The sequence below is a fragment of the Pseudoliparis swirei genome, chromosome 5, assembly GCF_029220125.1.
Source record: "Pseudoliparis swirei isolate HS2019 ecotype Mariana Trench chromosome 5, NWPU_hadal_v1, whole genome shotgun sequence".
Lineage (NCBI taxonomy): Eukaryota > Metazoa > Chordata > Actinopteri > Perciformes > Liparidae > Pseudoliparis > Pseudoliparis swirei.
The window spans coordinates 5,541,548-5,558,015 of NC_079392.1; the positions used below are offsets into that span (position 1 = coordinate 5,541,548).

A 16,468-nucleotide genomic window follows, 5' to 3' on the forward strand; every position below is an offset into this window, starting at 1 on the left:
GTTCCAGAGCTCCAGACTGACTGATGGACAGACATGTTATTGGGTTAAACTAAATACATTCTCTGTCTTCACACTTGGGGATCCGCAGTGTTTATTTCATCTTCTAGAAAGCTTGTGGACAAGAAGGAACTGTGTTGTAGAATTGGAAAAAGTGAAAGTTAAATGCACTTTTCTAAAATAAATGGACATTGATTCAATGAAGAGAGACCCTCAGTACTGCCTTCTATCTCTGGCAGCTTTACAGTCTGTTATCCATGTCCGGTTGTGTTCCTCCCATTCCCCCCACGATATGGTGCACTACCCTCCCAAAAAGCTTTTATGGATCTCTAGGATGGTGTCTTGGTTAATAACGACTGTACCTGTCAAACAATGTACATATAGAGAATGATTTGCTGATTTCACCCATTTTACTCTGATTGTATAAATACAAATTCTAACTTATAACTGCTATACGGTGTCAATAATGATATGGATATAAAGCAAGTTTTAAAAGAAAAAAAAGTCTAAATGATTATTATAATGTTAAGTTAGTTATATCAAGTCTAGATCTTAAATATAGTCATGTGTGGTCAGGGTTAACGAGTCACAGGGTTCACAGGCGTCCACAGTTCATCGCTTTCACGTTGTATTTTAGTTAATTACCTGCCACGACGACGGAGAAATAAAACACTGGAAAGACTGAGAAAGATAAGAGGACATTTTATTGCTGCAGTGACCGCGATCGTTATCGTGTACTGTACCTTTAAGAGTCAACTTTGGTCCCGGGCTCCATTCCTCTTCATGATTCATTCATTTAAGTAAAACAATTTTTTTCCTCTCATCATTTATCAAGAATATACCGGGATGATTAATCGATTATGAAACACATTTTACTGCCGATCCTGAAACTAAGTTCGCTCACTTATGACACGACGTGCGTCTTTATATGACATCTGCAGAAAGGTTTTAACATTTAACACAAACATTCAATGAAATAAGAAGCTCAACAGATTGCATTTAATATAGCTTTATTCCATTTGAACAAACACAATACTTGTGCAGACTCACTGGCCTGGCAACTAAATATTAGTTACATGTTACATCATTTCACATAGAAATAAATCTCTATCAGGAGGAAGATAAGGTTATTTGTTTCTGACAGCATGAGTCAGTACATATACACTGATATGGCATCTGGACTTCATATAAAAATAAATCTCTTCAACAAAGGAAAAATACACATCCAATCAACATTAATAACAGGAAACTGCATCGAGCAACAGGAAGTAGAGGAGATGACGGGAACATATTTGAGTTAGAAAGACACATTTCTGAAGAGAGTTTGGGTTAAGGCTGGAGAGCTGGAGTATGAACTTTTCTTTTCTTTTATTAAATTCTTTTTTACTCTTATTCTTTTGACACTTGCATGACCAACAGAGGTCAGAGTTTTTCCTCAACTGACACAAACTCATTAAAATCACACAGAAAAAAACTAAAACTCATTGTCTCTCCAGCAAAAAACTACAATATGTTATATTTATGTGATTCTCAAACCCGTGTGTCAGGGTTTCTCTACTTGATTTGTTTCAAATGTGTAAACTGAATTTCTAAAAAGTTGTAAACTGAGAAATGGCTGCAGGTGGAAGTTATTCTCACTATCTGCTGTTAAAGAAGTTCCCATCACGACAAAAATAATAAGAAATCAATTCATCACGTTAAAATGAATAATTCATTTGAGGAGAATGCATGAAGCGGACATTCGGACAAACACTCATCACACACCATCCCCAGCACAGCTGTGTGTGGGGGTAACACTAGTGCATATTCACTGATATGGCATTAGCTTATCGGAGCTACAGCAATCTGACTTCTATTCACGTTTACGAAGGGGAGAGCTGATCTGAGGTCAGTTAAAGCAGGTAGCTATCAACCAATACCATTTAAAAGAGAGCGCTTTACGGTAAGATAAGCTGATAAACCTCTGACTCGAGCTACAAACGCTTCGCAGAGATGAGAACAATCCTCTCATCTCTGCATAAAATAATTGTATTTCTTTTTTTTTTTAATTACAGAAAGTAAAAGGTCAAATGACCAATAGATATTATTCGGAACTCTGTGGTAGAAGTTGAAATGTGACATATGTTCTTTGTAAAAATGATGATGCAGGCATGCACAAAGCACTAAATGAATGTAACAGGTGGCAGCATACGCACTGATATGGCAGCTCACCTTCAGTAAACACCTTCTCTCATCATGTCAGATTTACAACAGCGGAAAGTTCGTTGGCAATTAAACGTTCTTATCTCATAAGAAATAGGCGACGATGTGCTTTATTTTAACACGAGCACTTTCTAAATCCTCTCGTACGTTAAAACAACCCAGAATCGGGTCGAAATTATGCATTTAAAAAATAAAAAAATGGGGACAGACAAGGAAAGCTGGGCTAAATTGGTCTGGGCTCAAGCTGTATGAATTCTGAAGACTTCTGTGTGAGAATTTAAAAGGAAATAGAAATAAAGGAGTGAGCACTGAGGACTGGAGAACATGGAGGAAGAAGGGAGAAGGAGATGAGGAAAGGGAGAAGGAGTGGAGGCCGGACGCCTGAGTGTCACATTACATCCAGAGGTTGGTGAGCACGAAGCTGAACGGGACCAACAGCAGCAGCCACACCGATGACATCACTACGAGAGGAAGACATGGGCGTATTAGAGAGGCTGTAGGAAACACAACAAACATCAGCAGCAGCTTCCCTTGATGGTGTCTTTTACTGTCTTTTATTTATGGGTACATTTTTCTGTCTTCAATCGGCTCATATATTGTGAATTATTAATTTCATGCACTTGAGCATTTTTTTTTAACAGAATATCTCAGACTGGCTGGATTTTGATGAAACAAGGAGATGTAGACACATGAGAAAAACAAAATATTTGACGTGATAATTGCTAATTGTACTGTCCACTCAGCATGTTGACCAATGGATTTCCACGACTTTTCCACCACATTAAACACATTTTCCAAAACCAAACATTTTTTTAAATATCGGTGTGTATACCTTCAATGAGACAAATAGTTTGATTAAAAGAATACATATTTATATAAATGTTAATTTTTTTAATCAAACTGTAAATGAACACATGAATGTAACACATTTCCATGATTTTTCCAAAACCTTAGGGAATAAATTTTTTTGCAAGGACCTTTTCAGGCCTGGAAATAAAAAATAAAAATTTTAAATGTCATGACTTTTCCAGGTTTTCCATGACCGTACAGACTGTCAGCTGAAACACGAGCATAATCAACACGCGTCTTGTTGGATTTTAATTGTATTGTGAGGAATGATTGATGTGATTTAGTGTTGTTTTTTTACCTGCACTCGATGAGTTACACTGCATATCGACCAGTGATTCCATGTAGGTCTGGCCCAGCCACTCCTCGTAGGTCTTCTTGTCAGCGACGCCCACGAGGCGCACGGTGGAGTCTTTGAACATGAGGTCTGTGCCCGTGTATTTCTGGGAGTCGAACATCCTGAACTCAGGACCGGTGTCACTGCTGAAGTATGTCTACGAGAAGAAAGAGAAACCGAATGAACACAGACGGACAAATCAATTGATTCCCTAAATTCACATTTATTTATTTTTGTATTGGTCAAATTAACGTTACATTCACAAAGCAAAATTATTATGGCTTGTATTACTTATTTTTAATGGTTTTTATTACTTACTTTTAAAAGTATGTATTGCTTAGTTTTAATTGTTTTTATTGCTTACTTTTAATAGTATGTGTAGTACTTTTAATGATTTGTATAATTTACTTTTAATTGTTTTTATGACTTACTTTTAAAAGTATGTATTAATTACTTTTAGTTGTTTTTTACTTTTAATAGTATGTATTACTTACTTTTAATTGTTTGTATTACTTACTTTTAATAGTATGTATTACTTACTTTTAATTGTTTTTATTACTTACTTTTAATTGTTTTTATTACTTACTTTTAATGGTTTTTATTACTTACTTTTAATAGTATGTATTACTTACTTTTAATTGTTTTTATTACTTACTTTTAATTGTTTTTATTACTTACTTTTAATGGTTTTTATTACTTACTTTTAATAGCATCTATTACTTACTTTTACTTGTTTTTATTACTTACTTTTAATTGTTTTTATTACTTACTTTTAATGGTTTTTATAACTTACTTTTAATAGTATCTATTACTTACTTTTAATTGTTTTACTTTTAATGTTTTTTCTTACTTACTTTTAATGGTTTTTCTTACTTACTTTTAATAGTATGTATTACTTACTTTTAATGTGCTATACTGTAGCTTCGCATTGTGTGTATTTTGTGTTCTTCTTACCACATATACTGTTGTAGTGTGTCTTATACTCAGATAGTTGAGAGTTGGCTGCTCAACACAAGTTTATTATCAATTTAAGAAACACTTTCTGCTTTTAATTGGTGGACATGTGGTCAATAAGTATCTGTGTGCGTGAGTTATAGTGTGTAAGAGCGTGGACGTCGTACCTGTGCGCGGTCCAGGAGTCCATAGATAGCGTGGATGTTGGTGTCGGGCCGTACCATTACGGCATGGGAGGGGACTCTAGCCAGGTTGCAGTGTCTGAACTGTGTGACCTCTGCTTTAGTGTCCTGAGAACACAGCAGCTGGAAGTCTGAAGACCGGAGATCCACAGCCCATGATTCACCAGAGTTACCTGAACACACACACACACACACACACACACACACACACACACACACACACACACACAGTCAGGTGGTTTAATTAAAATGATGAGACCCTTAAAAAGGTGAACATCTTGTATCTTGGAGTTATTTTTCATACCATCGGTGTTTTGGAAGACAGTAGAGTGTTTGACGAAAGCCACATCTCCATCTCCTTTTGCGAGACACCTGAATAGACATATATATATATATATATATATATATATATATATATAATACATATAATATATATATATATAATATAATAATAATATAATATATACAGGACTGTCTCAGAAAATTTGAATATTGTGATGAAGTTCTTTATTTTCTGTAATGCAATTCAAAAAACAAAAATGTCATGCATTCTGGATTTATTACAAATCAACTGAAATATTGCAAGCCTTTTATTCTTTTAATATTGCTGATTATGGCTTACAGCTTAAGAAAACTCAAATATCCTATCTCTAAATATTAGAATATCATGAAAAAGTATACTAGTAGGGTATTAAACAAATCACTTGAATTGTCTAATTAACTCGAAACACCTGCAAGGGTTTCCTGAGCCTTGACAAACACTCAGCTGTTATAAATCTTTTTTTTTACTTGGTCTGAGGAAATATTAACATTTTATGAGATAGGATTTTAGAGTTTTCTTAAGCTGTAAGCCATAATCAGCAATATTAAAAGAATAAAAGGCTTGCAATATTTCAGTTGATTTGTAATGAATCCAGAATGCATGACATTTTTGTTTTTTTAATTGCATTACAGAAAATACAGAACTTTATCACAATATTCTAATTTTCTGAGACAGTCCTGTATATAATACATATAATATATAATACATATAATATATATATAATACATAACTATATATATACACTGTATATATATATATATAATACAATAAAATAGCAGAGCAGGACATTTAAATAATAAGGACAATGAAAAGTGTATACAGTGTATGTAAGTAAATATAAAGTATAGAAGTGGTGCAAGGATTATTAATGTTGTTCAATTTAACGCGGATCTGGCTGGAGATGATATATATATATAATTTCTAATATATATATATATATGAATCTTACATAAATTGACTATTAGTAACAAAAAAACAGTAACAAAGCGTTTCTAATTTTATACGCCTTTTTTTTCCGTGCCTCTGAACTTGAATCCGGTCAAACCCTAAATATGTGTGTTCCTATGTGTTCCTATGTGTTCCTATGTTCAGTAATATCGTTGTCATCAAAATACAATTTGAATGGACACAACTTGAGTGAAACATGCCGGTGTGGTGCCTGGGGTGTGGGATGTTACCTGAAGGCACCGTCGTATCCATCGTACAGGTCTTTTCCCTTCTCACATTTGTTCTGTCCCGTTATGTCGCCGACGCAAACCTCACACAGGTTGCCGGGGAAACCAGGCTGATTGGCACCGGGTACGCAGCTCTGCTTGAAGAACCCTCCCACCGCTAAGGGTCATGGGAAACACAGCAATATATTTAAAAAACTCAAAACTGGGAGGAAAAGCATCAACCCCCCCCCCCCCCACACACACACACACACACACACACACACACACACTGACCTTGGGGTATCTGACATTGCTGAGGGCTGATCAGGCCTTTATCCATCAGCGTCGCCACGGGAACGTTCCAGCCGGCGGTGCGACCGTATCCGGTGTGACAGGAGCGACGGCCGCGCAGGTTGTCGAGGTTACGGATGTCAAGACTGCTCTTCTTCACCACCGCGACTGCATAGTACATGGAGCCATCGCGGTCGTCTGGAGAACAAACAACAACAACAACAACATGTATATACACTACCGTTCAAAAGTTTGGGGTCACTTAGAAATGTCTTTATTTTTCAAAGAAAAGCACTGTTTTTTCAATAAAGATAACATTAATCAGAAATACACTCTCTACATTGTTAATGTGGTAAATGACTATTCTAGGTGGAAACGTCTGGTTTCTAATGAAATATCTCCAGAGGTGTATAGAGGCCCATTTCCATCAACTATCACTCCAGTGTTCTAATGGTACATTGTGTTTGCTAATCGCCTTAGAAGACTAATGTCTGATTAGAAAACCCTTGTGCAATTATGTTAGCACAGCTGAAAACAGTTATGCTGGTGATATAAGCTATACAACTGGCCTTCCTTTGAGCTTGAAGTTTGAAGAACAAAATTAATACTTCAAATATTAATCATTATTTCTAACCTTGTCAATGTCTTGACTACATTTTATATTCATTTGATGAATAAAAGTGTGATTTTTCATGGAAGACACAAAATTGTCTGGGTGACCCCAAACTTTTGAACGGTAGTGTACGTTGTGAGAAACAAGAATGTGTGTGTGCGTGAGTCTCTGGGTGTTTGTGTCTTTACCGGTGTAGCTCTCGCCGGTAGCCGGGACCAAGCCGTAGTCTTTGCCTGCTGAGTAGATGTAACCTCCATCCAGAGTGACGGCATCGGCCTCGTTGTTCTACACACAATTGAAAAAGTTGCAGGAAAACACTGTGATTGCGGGACATCAGTTGGACTTTCTATTCATTGATGACAGTTTACTTTTTTTTTTGGAGCCTGATGGATATGTCAGCATGACCAATATCACTGTCTTAGCCATAAAGTCTCGGGTCAAGTCCAAGTCCTAAAGTTTAGGATTCAAGTTCTAAAGAAGTCATATCTTTGCCCTTTCAAATTTATTTATTTTAACAGAGAAATCAAATTAACAGGTATGCTGTATGGATTGCATGACTGTTCCAGAGGGAAATATGTCAACAACTAGTCCATTAATAATAGTGAAATGTGGTCCACACAATTATGCTCCTCTCAGAATGAACCATGTTGGTCATTCCCTGACCTTTCATCTAGAAATGTGAATACTTTGGTTTATGACAAAACACCTTCAAAGGACATGCTATTCTCGTCACCCTCAGCTGCACTTTGAGTTTAGTGCTAATTAGCAACTATGAACATGTTATTAAGCTAAATTAAGATGGTGAACCTGGAAAATATGAGACATTGTCCATTAGCTGCTGGTCTGCACTGAGAAATGCATCTTTCTCTCCTGCTTGCTTTTTAATTTTTTTAAATCAAAAGTCTGATTCCAGTCCAAGTACTATGAGTCAGGTCCACTCTTCTGGTTTAGCCTAAAATCAGTGTTGCTGTTTCCGTTTATCGACCAGACTCCACAAACAAGTTCATTTTAAATCTCCTGTTCTGTACACACATCACACATCTTTAATTAGCAAATCTTAGCGATGATCAATCTCCAAAATGCTCGTGACAAATATAATCAGATACACTCTGCCAGCTCTTTCTCCCCAGTTAGCAATGTTAGCATCTCCTCCGCCATGTTGAGAGCCATTATGAAACAATCGAAATGCTTCAAAATCTCCTATCTAGCACTTTAAAAAAGTATTTATGTCACAATGATTTGAATAGAATTGGCATGAGTCGAACACAAACACAGTCTCCATCAGACTCTGGTGTTTAATGGCATCATTTGTTACCTTGATTTTGTTCATGCAGTCCGTCACCGACTCCCCGTAGACACAATTGATGATTGGAGTCAGACCTTTACGTTTGAAGCTCGTGCTCATGTCGCCACACTTCTGCTGCTCGCCACCGGACAACACACACCACCGCAGCATATCTGGGATAGTTGTGGATAAATGGGTGAGTCGTAAAAAATAATAAAAAAGGAAAGAAAGATCGATTGATCGGTAAGCCAGGTAGGCATAGCCCAGTTGAAATGTCACCTTCGCGTTTGCAGTCCATGGCTCTCAGAGCGTTATAATAGAAGTGACCCATCCACTTTTTGGGGTCCTCTGAATTAGCCGGTTGAAATTGGGTGGTTGAGTCAGAGAAGAGTAGATTTTCTCCGCCGAAAGCCGTTGACGAAAACATGTTGAAGCCAGACTTCTCCTGCACACAGGAAGTTGCACTCTCATTCGATAGAATCACGGCGATGTGGTTTCATGCAAGTGTGATTGCTTCACTGCGTGTGAAGATGTATTTGGTAGCAGTCCTGTGTCTGTGGGTGTTACCACAGTGTGGATCTGGACGTACCAGCCCCTCCTTCAGCATGCCGAACACCAAAGAAGAAGTGATGTCAGTGCCGACAACAATCCCACGAAACGGGATGCGAACCAGATGGCATGTTCTCCAGTTGGAGACGGAATCTCTGGTGCCGTCACGACACAAGAGCTCGTAGTCCGCTGACAGCAGTCCGTCTGGTGGACCGACACCTGGCGAAAAGATGACTTATTAGCTAACGACAATGTGGCCGCAACAACCAACTAATTAGTATCGAGCTAACCAACTAAGAATTTACCATCGGTGTTTTCCCCGACAGTCGTGTGTTTGATGAAGGCCACCTCTCCTGCACCTTCAGCCATACACCTACAGAGATGACACAACAATACATTTGGAATTAAGGGGGTGCAAGGTACTTGTAAATCATGTTTGTCAGCTGTTTGGGTCCAATTTTCTGTTGAGCTAACTATTAAATGGGTTGTCATGACATGTTCGTGGTCTCTGGACCGTGACTCCTAAAAGGTCCCCTCACCTTTCCGCTACTGACGGCCAATGTTAGCATGCTAACATGCTAGACTAGGATGTTAAATATTATACCTGCTAAACAGGAGGATTTTATGTTGTTGTTGAGCATATTTAACATGCTAACATGTTAAACTAAGACGTTACATGTGCTAAACTAGAATGGGCACTCGGTAGAGCGCATACCTTCGCATATCACAAGATTGGGCATTGAATTATGAACATTTTGGCATTAGTTGCATGCCAATTGGATAAAAATTGACCACGCTATGGTAAAAAGAAGATGTTGACCTTTTCATGACCTTGACCATGACCTTTGATCCGATCGATCCAAAAATCTAATCAAATGGTCCCCGGATAATAACCAATCATCCCACCAAATTTCATGCGATTCAAGAAGATTTTGACCTTTTTCATGACCTTGACTTTTGACCCGATCGATCCCAAAATCTAATCAAATGCTCCCCGCATAATAACCAATCATCCCACCAAATTTCATGCGATTCGGTTTAATACTTTTTTACTTATGCGAATAACACGCATACAAATAAATAAATAAATACACGGCGATCAAAACATTACCTTCCGCATTTTCAATGCGAAGGTAAAAACAACTAGGATGTTAAATATGGTTGATATTATACATGCTAAACATGAGCATGTTATGTTTTTATGTGTTGGGCATGCTAGCGTTGGCATTTAGCTCAACTGCTCAATCAATTGAACGTTAACCATGTTCTTCCTTGTTTTGTGTCCTAAAACAGCCCTGATAATATAAATGTCTTATTATTACACAATAATACAAACATGAATACATACTGGTAATAGAGTAAAAGGAAGGAGACTTTAGATATGTCTTGGAGGAGTGAACTCAAAGGACATGCACTTTCCATACACAGTTCCTCAGAACTGTAACTTCCATGTGTTACCTGAACGCTCCTTCGTAGCTGAAGTATCTCTCTTTGTTGCTCATTTCACATTTGTGCGTTCCATCCTCATCTCCGACGCACAGCTGGCACAGAGACGCGGGGTCGCCCGCCTCGTTCGCTCCGGGAATACAGCTGGCATTGAAGAAATTTGCCACGCCTGACCACACAAACACGTCTCTCAATCTTTTTGCATATTAATCTATGCATGTATATGTATGTATAGTGCGTGTTTCCTACCCTCGGGGATGTTGCAGCCCATCACAGACATGTAGCCCTGGTCAATGAGATATCCTAAAGGCATATTCCAGCCAGCTGTCCGGCCTTTACCGGTGTGGCAGCTCTTTTTTCCAGCCAGGTTGGTGATGTTTATGGCATGATTTGCTTTCTTCACCACAGCAACTGCGTAGTAGGAAGCACCGGTATCTGAGGCAACAACAGCACAAGTGTTAAAAGACATATGACAGTAAGAGTATTTTGCCATTGTTGCTCTGAGATCAACGTCTAAGAGAATAAAGAGCAGACAACAAATACGAAATAAGGACATGTTATATGTATCGACATATACATCCGTAACAAAATACAATGCCGACACCAATCAACTTGTGCTACTGCACACATGATATGTCATCATGGAGACTCGACAGTTTCCAACAGAATAAGACAATTTTTGCTTATGTGTCTTACACAAGGACACATCGACATGGACTAGAGAAGCCGGGGTATGAACCGCAGATCCTCTGATTAAAGGACACCCTATTATGTCTCCATCTAGTGGATGAATACTAGTACTGCACTCTTTCTAAAGGCATTGTCCTTCAATACAAAGCTGGTCAAATAATGGTCAACTAGTGGGTTATGGAGTTTTCTTTGACAGAGGTCTCATTGATCGATTTTTCATAACGAAGCAACAACAGTCGTATTTTTATGGAATTAATACCTAGTTAATTTAAATGAAATGGGTTTTATAGTTACAAGATAACTTTTCAAATGACAGATAAATATAGGCGAATGGGGTAGATTCAGCCTCAACATGCCACTCCAACTCTGATCTTTATTAGCATCGGCGTGCACAGATAACGTTCATATGTAACGTGGTATGCTGGAGGTTTAGGGTTGCCACTCCAATATTCCAAAATATATCCCCAAATTTGCCAAAATAGATTATCCAAAATTAGATTAACCTTTATCATAATACAAAGATGATTCAAATATAACTTATAGTTGCAGAAACTATTCAAGAAAATATGCATAATTCCCAAAAATGTAAAACTATTTCTTTTAAACATTAAAACAGCTCTACTGAACGAGGTAGCATGCCCTTTTAATTTGATAATTCGAATAAGCAGCAAAAGTTTAACTCGAATAAAATATCTTTCACACCTGTTTCAGTTTTTTTTAATCCCTCTTTCAGAAGAAAACAAACACATCTTACCATCAGCTTTTGATTCACTGCCCGCCATCTTGAAGGACGTCGTCTTCCCCAGGGTGTAGACGTCAGTGCCGTACATGGACACGGCATCTGCTTCTTTTTTCTGCATGGATACGGCAAAACAAAAAGATTAACGATGTTGTAAATATCACGGAGATTCCCCCCTTTACCTTCAATATTAAGAGCCCCGTTGTTAAAAGACTCTCACACACAGCTATGGCGCATTTTCTGACAAATAAAGCATAGAGGAGAAGACATTATCAAACACAACTACCATATCTTCCTTTCAAAACAAGAGCATGAAAGTCTAAATAAATTAACTAAACTGCATTGCCAGGCATACATCCACATGATTACTTTATGACTGTTTGAACTTGTTAGTTCAATGCATAATTCACACGTTTTGCTCATATTTCAGGTTAAATAACTAGGAAGCCCTGTTTTCAGATCAGAAATCTTCTAGTTGATACTTTTGATAAACAGCCCAGTGTGCATTTCGCTGTCATATACAGGGGTGCACATAACTGGTACGCAGGTACGCATGCGCGAAAATAATCAACAATGCGTAATGCCACTTGTGTTACTTCGCGCCTTTTCGTGCTTGACCGATCTGATATTGATCGTCTCTAACCATGTTACTCTGTCACTCTGTCACCCCCCCCCCCCCCCCCCCCCACCCCCTCAACAACTCTTCTCGGCTCGCGTGCGGCAGAGCTTCTATGCCGGCGCGTACACAGGTGAGCACACTCTCACAAGCAATTTAAATGTGTCACCTCTAAGAAGGGCTTGAATCGTTTTTTGAGTGCTGGAACTGGAACAATATCACTGTTATTGGATCAATATCACTGTCAAATAATACAAATGAATAAAGTAATGAAAAGTAAAAAGGTAATAAAAAGAAGAAGAAAAAAGAAAAAATATATAAAAAGTAATTAGAAAGTAAAATTAATAAACGGTATTTAAAAAATACAAAAAGTATAAAAATAATGAAAAGTACAAAAGTAATAACAAAGTAAAAAGTAATAAAAAAGTAATAAAAAGTACAAAAGTAATGAAAAAGTAATAAAAAGTACAAAAGTAATTACAAAGTACCAAAGTAATAAAAAGTACAAAAGTAATAAAAAAGTACAAAAGTAATAAAGAATACAAAAGTAATGAAAAAGTAAAAAAGTAATAAAAGTACTAACGTAATAAAAAAGTACAAAAGTAATGGCAAGTACAAAAGTAATGAAAAAGTAATACAAAGTTTAAAAGTAATAAAAAAGTTAAATATTTATAATACAAAGTTAAAAAGTAATAAAAAAGTTATGAAAAGTTACAAAGTTTTACAAAAGTTATAAAAAGTTAAATAGTTATAAAAAAGTTTTACAAAAGTTATAAAAAGTTATTAAAAAGTTATTAAAAAGTTATAAAAAGTTAAAACGTTATAAAAAAGTTATAAAGTTATAAAAAAGTTATAAATAAGTTACAAAAAGTTATAAAAAAGTTATAAAAAAGTTATAAAAAGTTAAGTTATAAAAAAGTTACAAAAAGTTATAAAAAGTTATACAAAGTTAAAAAGTTATTAAAAAGTTAAAAGTTATAAAAAGTTTAAAAGTTATAAAAAAGTTTCAAAAAGTAATACAAATGAATAAAGCAATACAAAAGTAATCAAAAGTAAAAGTTATATAACATTTTTTTTTTAATTATAGAAGTTATAAAAAGTTATACAAAATTAAAAAGTTAGAAAAGTTAAAAAGTAATATACAAGTTTAAAAAGTAATACAAATTAATAAATCAGAATTTTTTTAAAGAAATTAAAAAAGTTATAAAAAAGTTATACAAGTTAAAAAGTAATAAACAAGTAAAAAGAAGTTAATACTAATACAAATAAGGGAAAAAAGTAATACAGTAGCGAGGTTCACTCTAAACCTCTATTAAAAACAAATACAGTTACTAACCAAGTAATTTTGTTGGTATGAGCATGGGTGCACATAAATGGTACGCAGGTACGCATGCGCGAAAATAATCAACAATGCGTAATGCCACTTGTGTTACTTCGCGCCTTTGCGTACTTGACCGATCTGATATTGATCGTCTCTAACCAGCAACATGTCACTCTGTCACTCTGTCACCCCCCACCCCAACCTCAACAACTCTTCTCGGCTCGCGCGAGGCAGAGCTCCGATGCCGGTGCGCGCATCGCTCAGCCGTGATGCGCGCACACAGGTGAGCACACTCTCACAAGCACTCCCCCCCCCCCTCCCCCCGTAGGTGGACGTCACAAAAGCTGACGCTACATCTGGAGTCAGTACCAAACACCATCTCCCGGTACTCACCTGAGTAACTCACTGAAAAAGTTATGCGCACCCCTGGTCATATAACTGTATCACTGTATTTCTAGAAATGTATAGCAACATACCATATATATATATAACGTGCCTGCCTTATCATTTGCTGCTTTATTGATTGAGTGTTCGGCCCCTCAAAGTATCTTATAACCTTTTACAGTAATGTGACTGGACGGATTCGATAGATGACTCATTGACAGTTATATAAACACGTTGACAGACACGATTTTATTCCAATAAGTTCCCGTTGTCAAAAAATCTGACCTGTAGTTTCTGAACGCAGCCCTCCACCGTCACGCCGTTGACGCAGCCGAGCGTTGGACGGATGGAGACGGCGGCGAAGGCCTGAGACATGGCCAGACACTTCCTGTGCTCTGCATCTGAGGTGGTGCACCATCGGATGCGGCCCTGGCTCGACACTGAGAGAGAGAGAGAGACACACACACGCACACACACACACGCACACACGCACACATTCACACATTCACTTAATAAAACCATTCCATCAAATGGTTCATGAACACATCGTGTCATTTCCAGACACATTTCCAGTCACTGCCAGACTGTGTCCAAAGTTTATTTTCAATCCATGAGTGTAAATATGATTTGAGAGATGTTTGTAAGTTCACGGTACAAAAGGCTAAAAAAGGGATTAAAAGAAGATGTATTTCTGTTGTAGGAGTCCAATTATGGAAGAATGTTGAAATGGATGTAAGACTGGTGAACTCCTTTTTGGTTTTCAAGGGAAGTATTTATAAAACAATTCTTGAGTTATAAATGTAATTAAAAACGTATTAATATGGAAGATGTATGTGGTAGTATATATAAATATATTTTGTTTTTTATTTTGTTTTTTGTTGTTGTTTTGTTGTTTTATTTTCTTCTTTATTTTATATTAATTTTCTGATTTATTTTGATTTCAATTTAGGATAGGAATTTATAAGCATTTTTTGCTTCTACCTATACCTTTTCAGTCTTTCTCTTTTGTATATTATATAGGATAATATTGTATTGTATTTGATTTGATTGACTGAATAAAATACAAACAAACACATTTCGAGTGTCCCAACGACTGTATTTTGCTATTTCAACTGTAACATCTGCATCGATCATTCACCATGATGATGATGATGATGATGATGATGATCCCCACCCATGATGCTTTTCACATGTTGATTTTTATCTCTTGAGAAATACTGGAGCGAGTTTGATAAAATCATATCCAAATGAAACAAACTAAGAAGAGCACCTGAACTTTGAACAGCTCGTATGAACGCAGGTTTAGAAAGTGTTCAGATGGAGTGAAGACGTCTCTATTTAGAGCTTTTTGCACACCTCTCCACACACGTGTGGTCTAACTCCCGAAAATCAAGCGTACAGAGACTTCAAGGAGCTTATAATGATGTCGTGAGAATATTACTGAAGAGACCGAGATGGAGTCGTGCCAGTGAAATGTTTGTGGCTGCGGCGGTTCATATACTTTGTTTTTTTTAATATAATGTATGTATATATCTATATGGTTAGTTAAATGAATGAAAAAAAAAATTTTGTTTTTTTATCAAACATAAAGTTTAGTCCCAGCTGTGGAGAGACGTAGGTACAGCTGTCTATTCATCGAGCATTCGTAGTTCTATGTATTTTACTTGTGATGTTGTATGTATTTTATTCTATTTAATGTTTTGTACTATCTGGACCTTGAGTCAGAAATAAAAGTGTGATTGATTTATTGATTGATTGATTGTATGCAACTTGTGTCGTGCGGCCACGAGTAGATGAATGAGTATAGTTGATGAATAGGATACCGTACACATATCATTTGTGCTTTCTTGTTAAATACAATCATAAATAAACAATAATTTGAGGTCAAATGTAACAAAACAATATGGTCAACATGATCAAGCTATAATATTAAGAGTTATCACGATGCTGGTTTAAAAAATTCCCGTCATGTATTCTGTATTTGTGTTTATTTGTTTGTTTCTTTGCTGCTGAAGGACACATGTGCTGTAAGTTAAGCGAATACATAACTCTCTTACCTGTTTGTAGGATTAGCAGCAGAGCTCCGGTTGTCCTCCACATGGCCATGGCTGCAGTCTCTCTCTCTCTCTCTCTCTCTCGATTGGGTCAAATAACCTCCGTCCCCTTGACTTTATATGATGACTCTTGAGTCAAAGTCCAGCTTCTATCTTCAAGACTCAGCCTAAAGTCCTGGTGCGAAGCTCAGAGGAGGCTGTATATATATATATATATTTAATGATTTATAACTCTACAACGGGTCATAAGACTCTCAGCTATTTGAACTCCTGGTTTATGAAGTGTGCCTCCTTGATGGGACACGTCTCTCCGCCGCCTGGCTGCAGGCCAAAGTCTGGACAGAGAGCTCTTTTACAGTCAGAGGGCTCCACCTATGCTCTTCTGTGTGGTGCTTTTCCACTGATGGGGGGGGGGGGGGGGGGGGCGTTGGTCACTGACTCCTCCCCCTGGCTGCTGAGCGCAACGACACAGAACAACACGCTCTG

At 37.1% G+C, this 16,468-nt stretch overlaps 1 protein-coding gene across 1 annotated transcript; it reads right to left on the reverse strand.

Annotated features, from left to right (window-relative positions):
- Positions 1 to 990: 990 nt before the first annotated feature.
- Positions 991 to 16,034, reverse strand: meltf (melanotransferrin). The gene is made up of 16 exons (XM_056415028.1): positions 15,986 to 16,034; positions 14,214 to 14,368; positions 11,623 to 11,722; positions 10,428 to 10,613; positions 10,191 to 10,347; positions 9,038 to 9,105; positions 8,773 to 8,951; positions 8,463 to 8,628; positions 8,214 to 8,356; positions 7,087 to 7,183; positions 6,289 to 6,483; positions 6,019 to 6,172; positions 4,823 to 4,890; positions 4,504 to 4,691; positions 3,347 to 3,539; positions 991 to 2,660 (listed from the first exon to the last, which is right to left on the reverse strand). The coding sequence occupies exons 1-16, from the start codon at positions 16,032 to 16,034 to the stop codon at positions 2,593 to 2,595; spliced, it is 2,166 nt and encodes a 721-aa protein (XP_056271003.1). The 3' UTR covers positions 991 to 2,592.
- Positions 16,035 to 16,468: the final 434 nt, after the last annotated feature.

Coding starts and splice junctions, on each gene's coding strand:
- meltf (XM_056415028.1), bottom strand. CDS start 16,034: ATGGCCATGTGGAGGACAACCGGAGCTCTGCTGCTAATCCTACAAACA. Junction 10,348..10,427: donor GGGCTGCAACATCCCCGAGG/GTAGGAAACACG, acceptor TTGTGTGGTCAG/GCGTGGCAAATTTCTTCAAT. Junction 4,891..6,018: donor GGATACGACGGTGCCTTCAG/GTAACATCCCAC, acceptor ATGTCTATTCAG/GTGTCTCGCAAAAGGAGATG.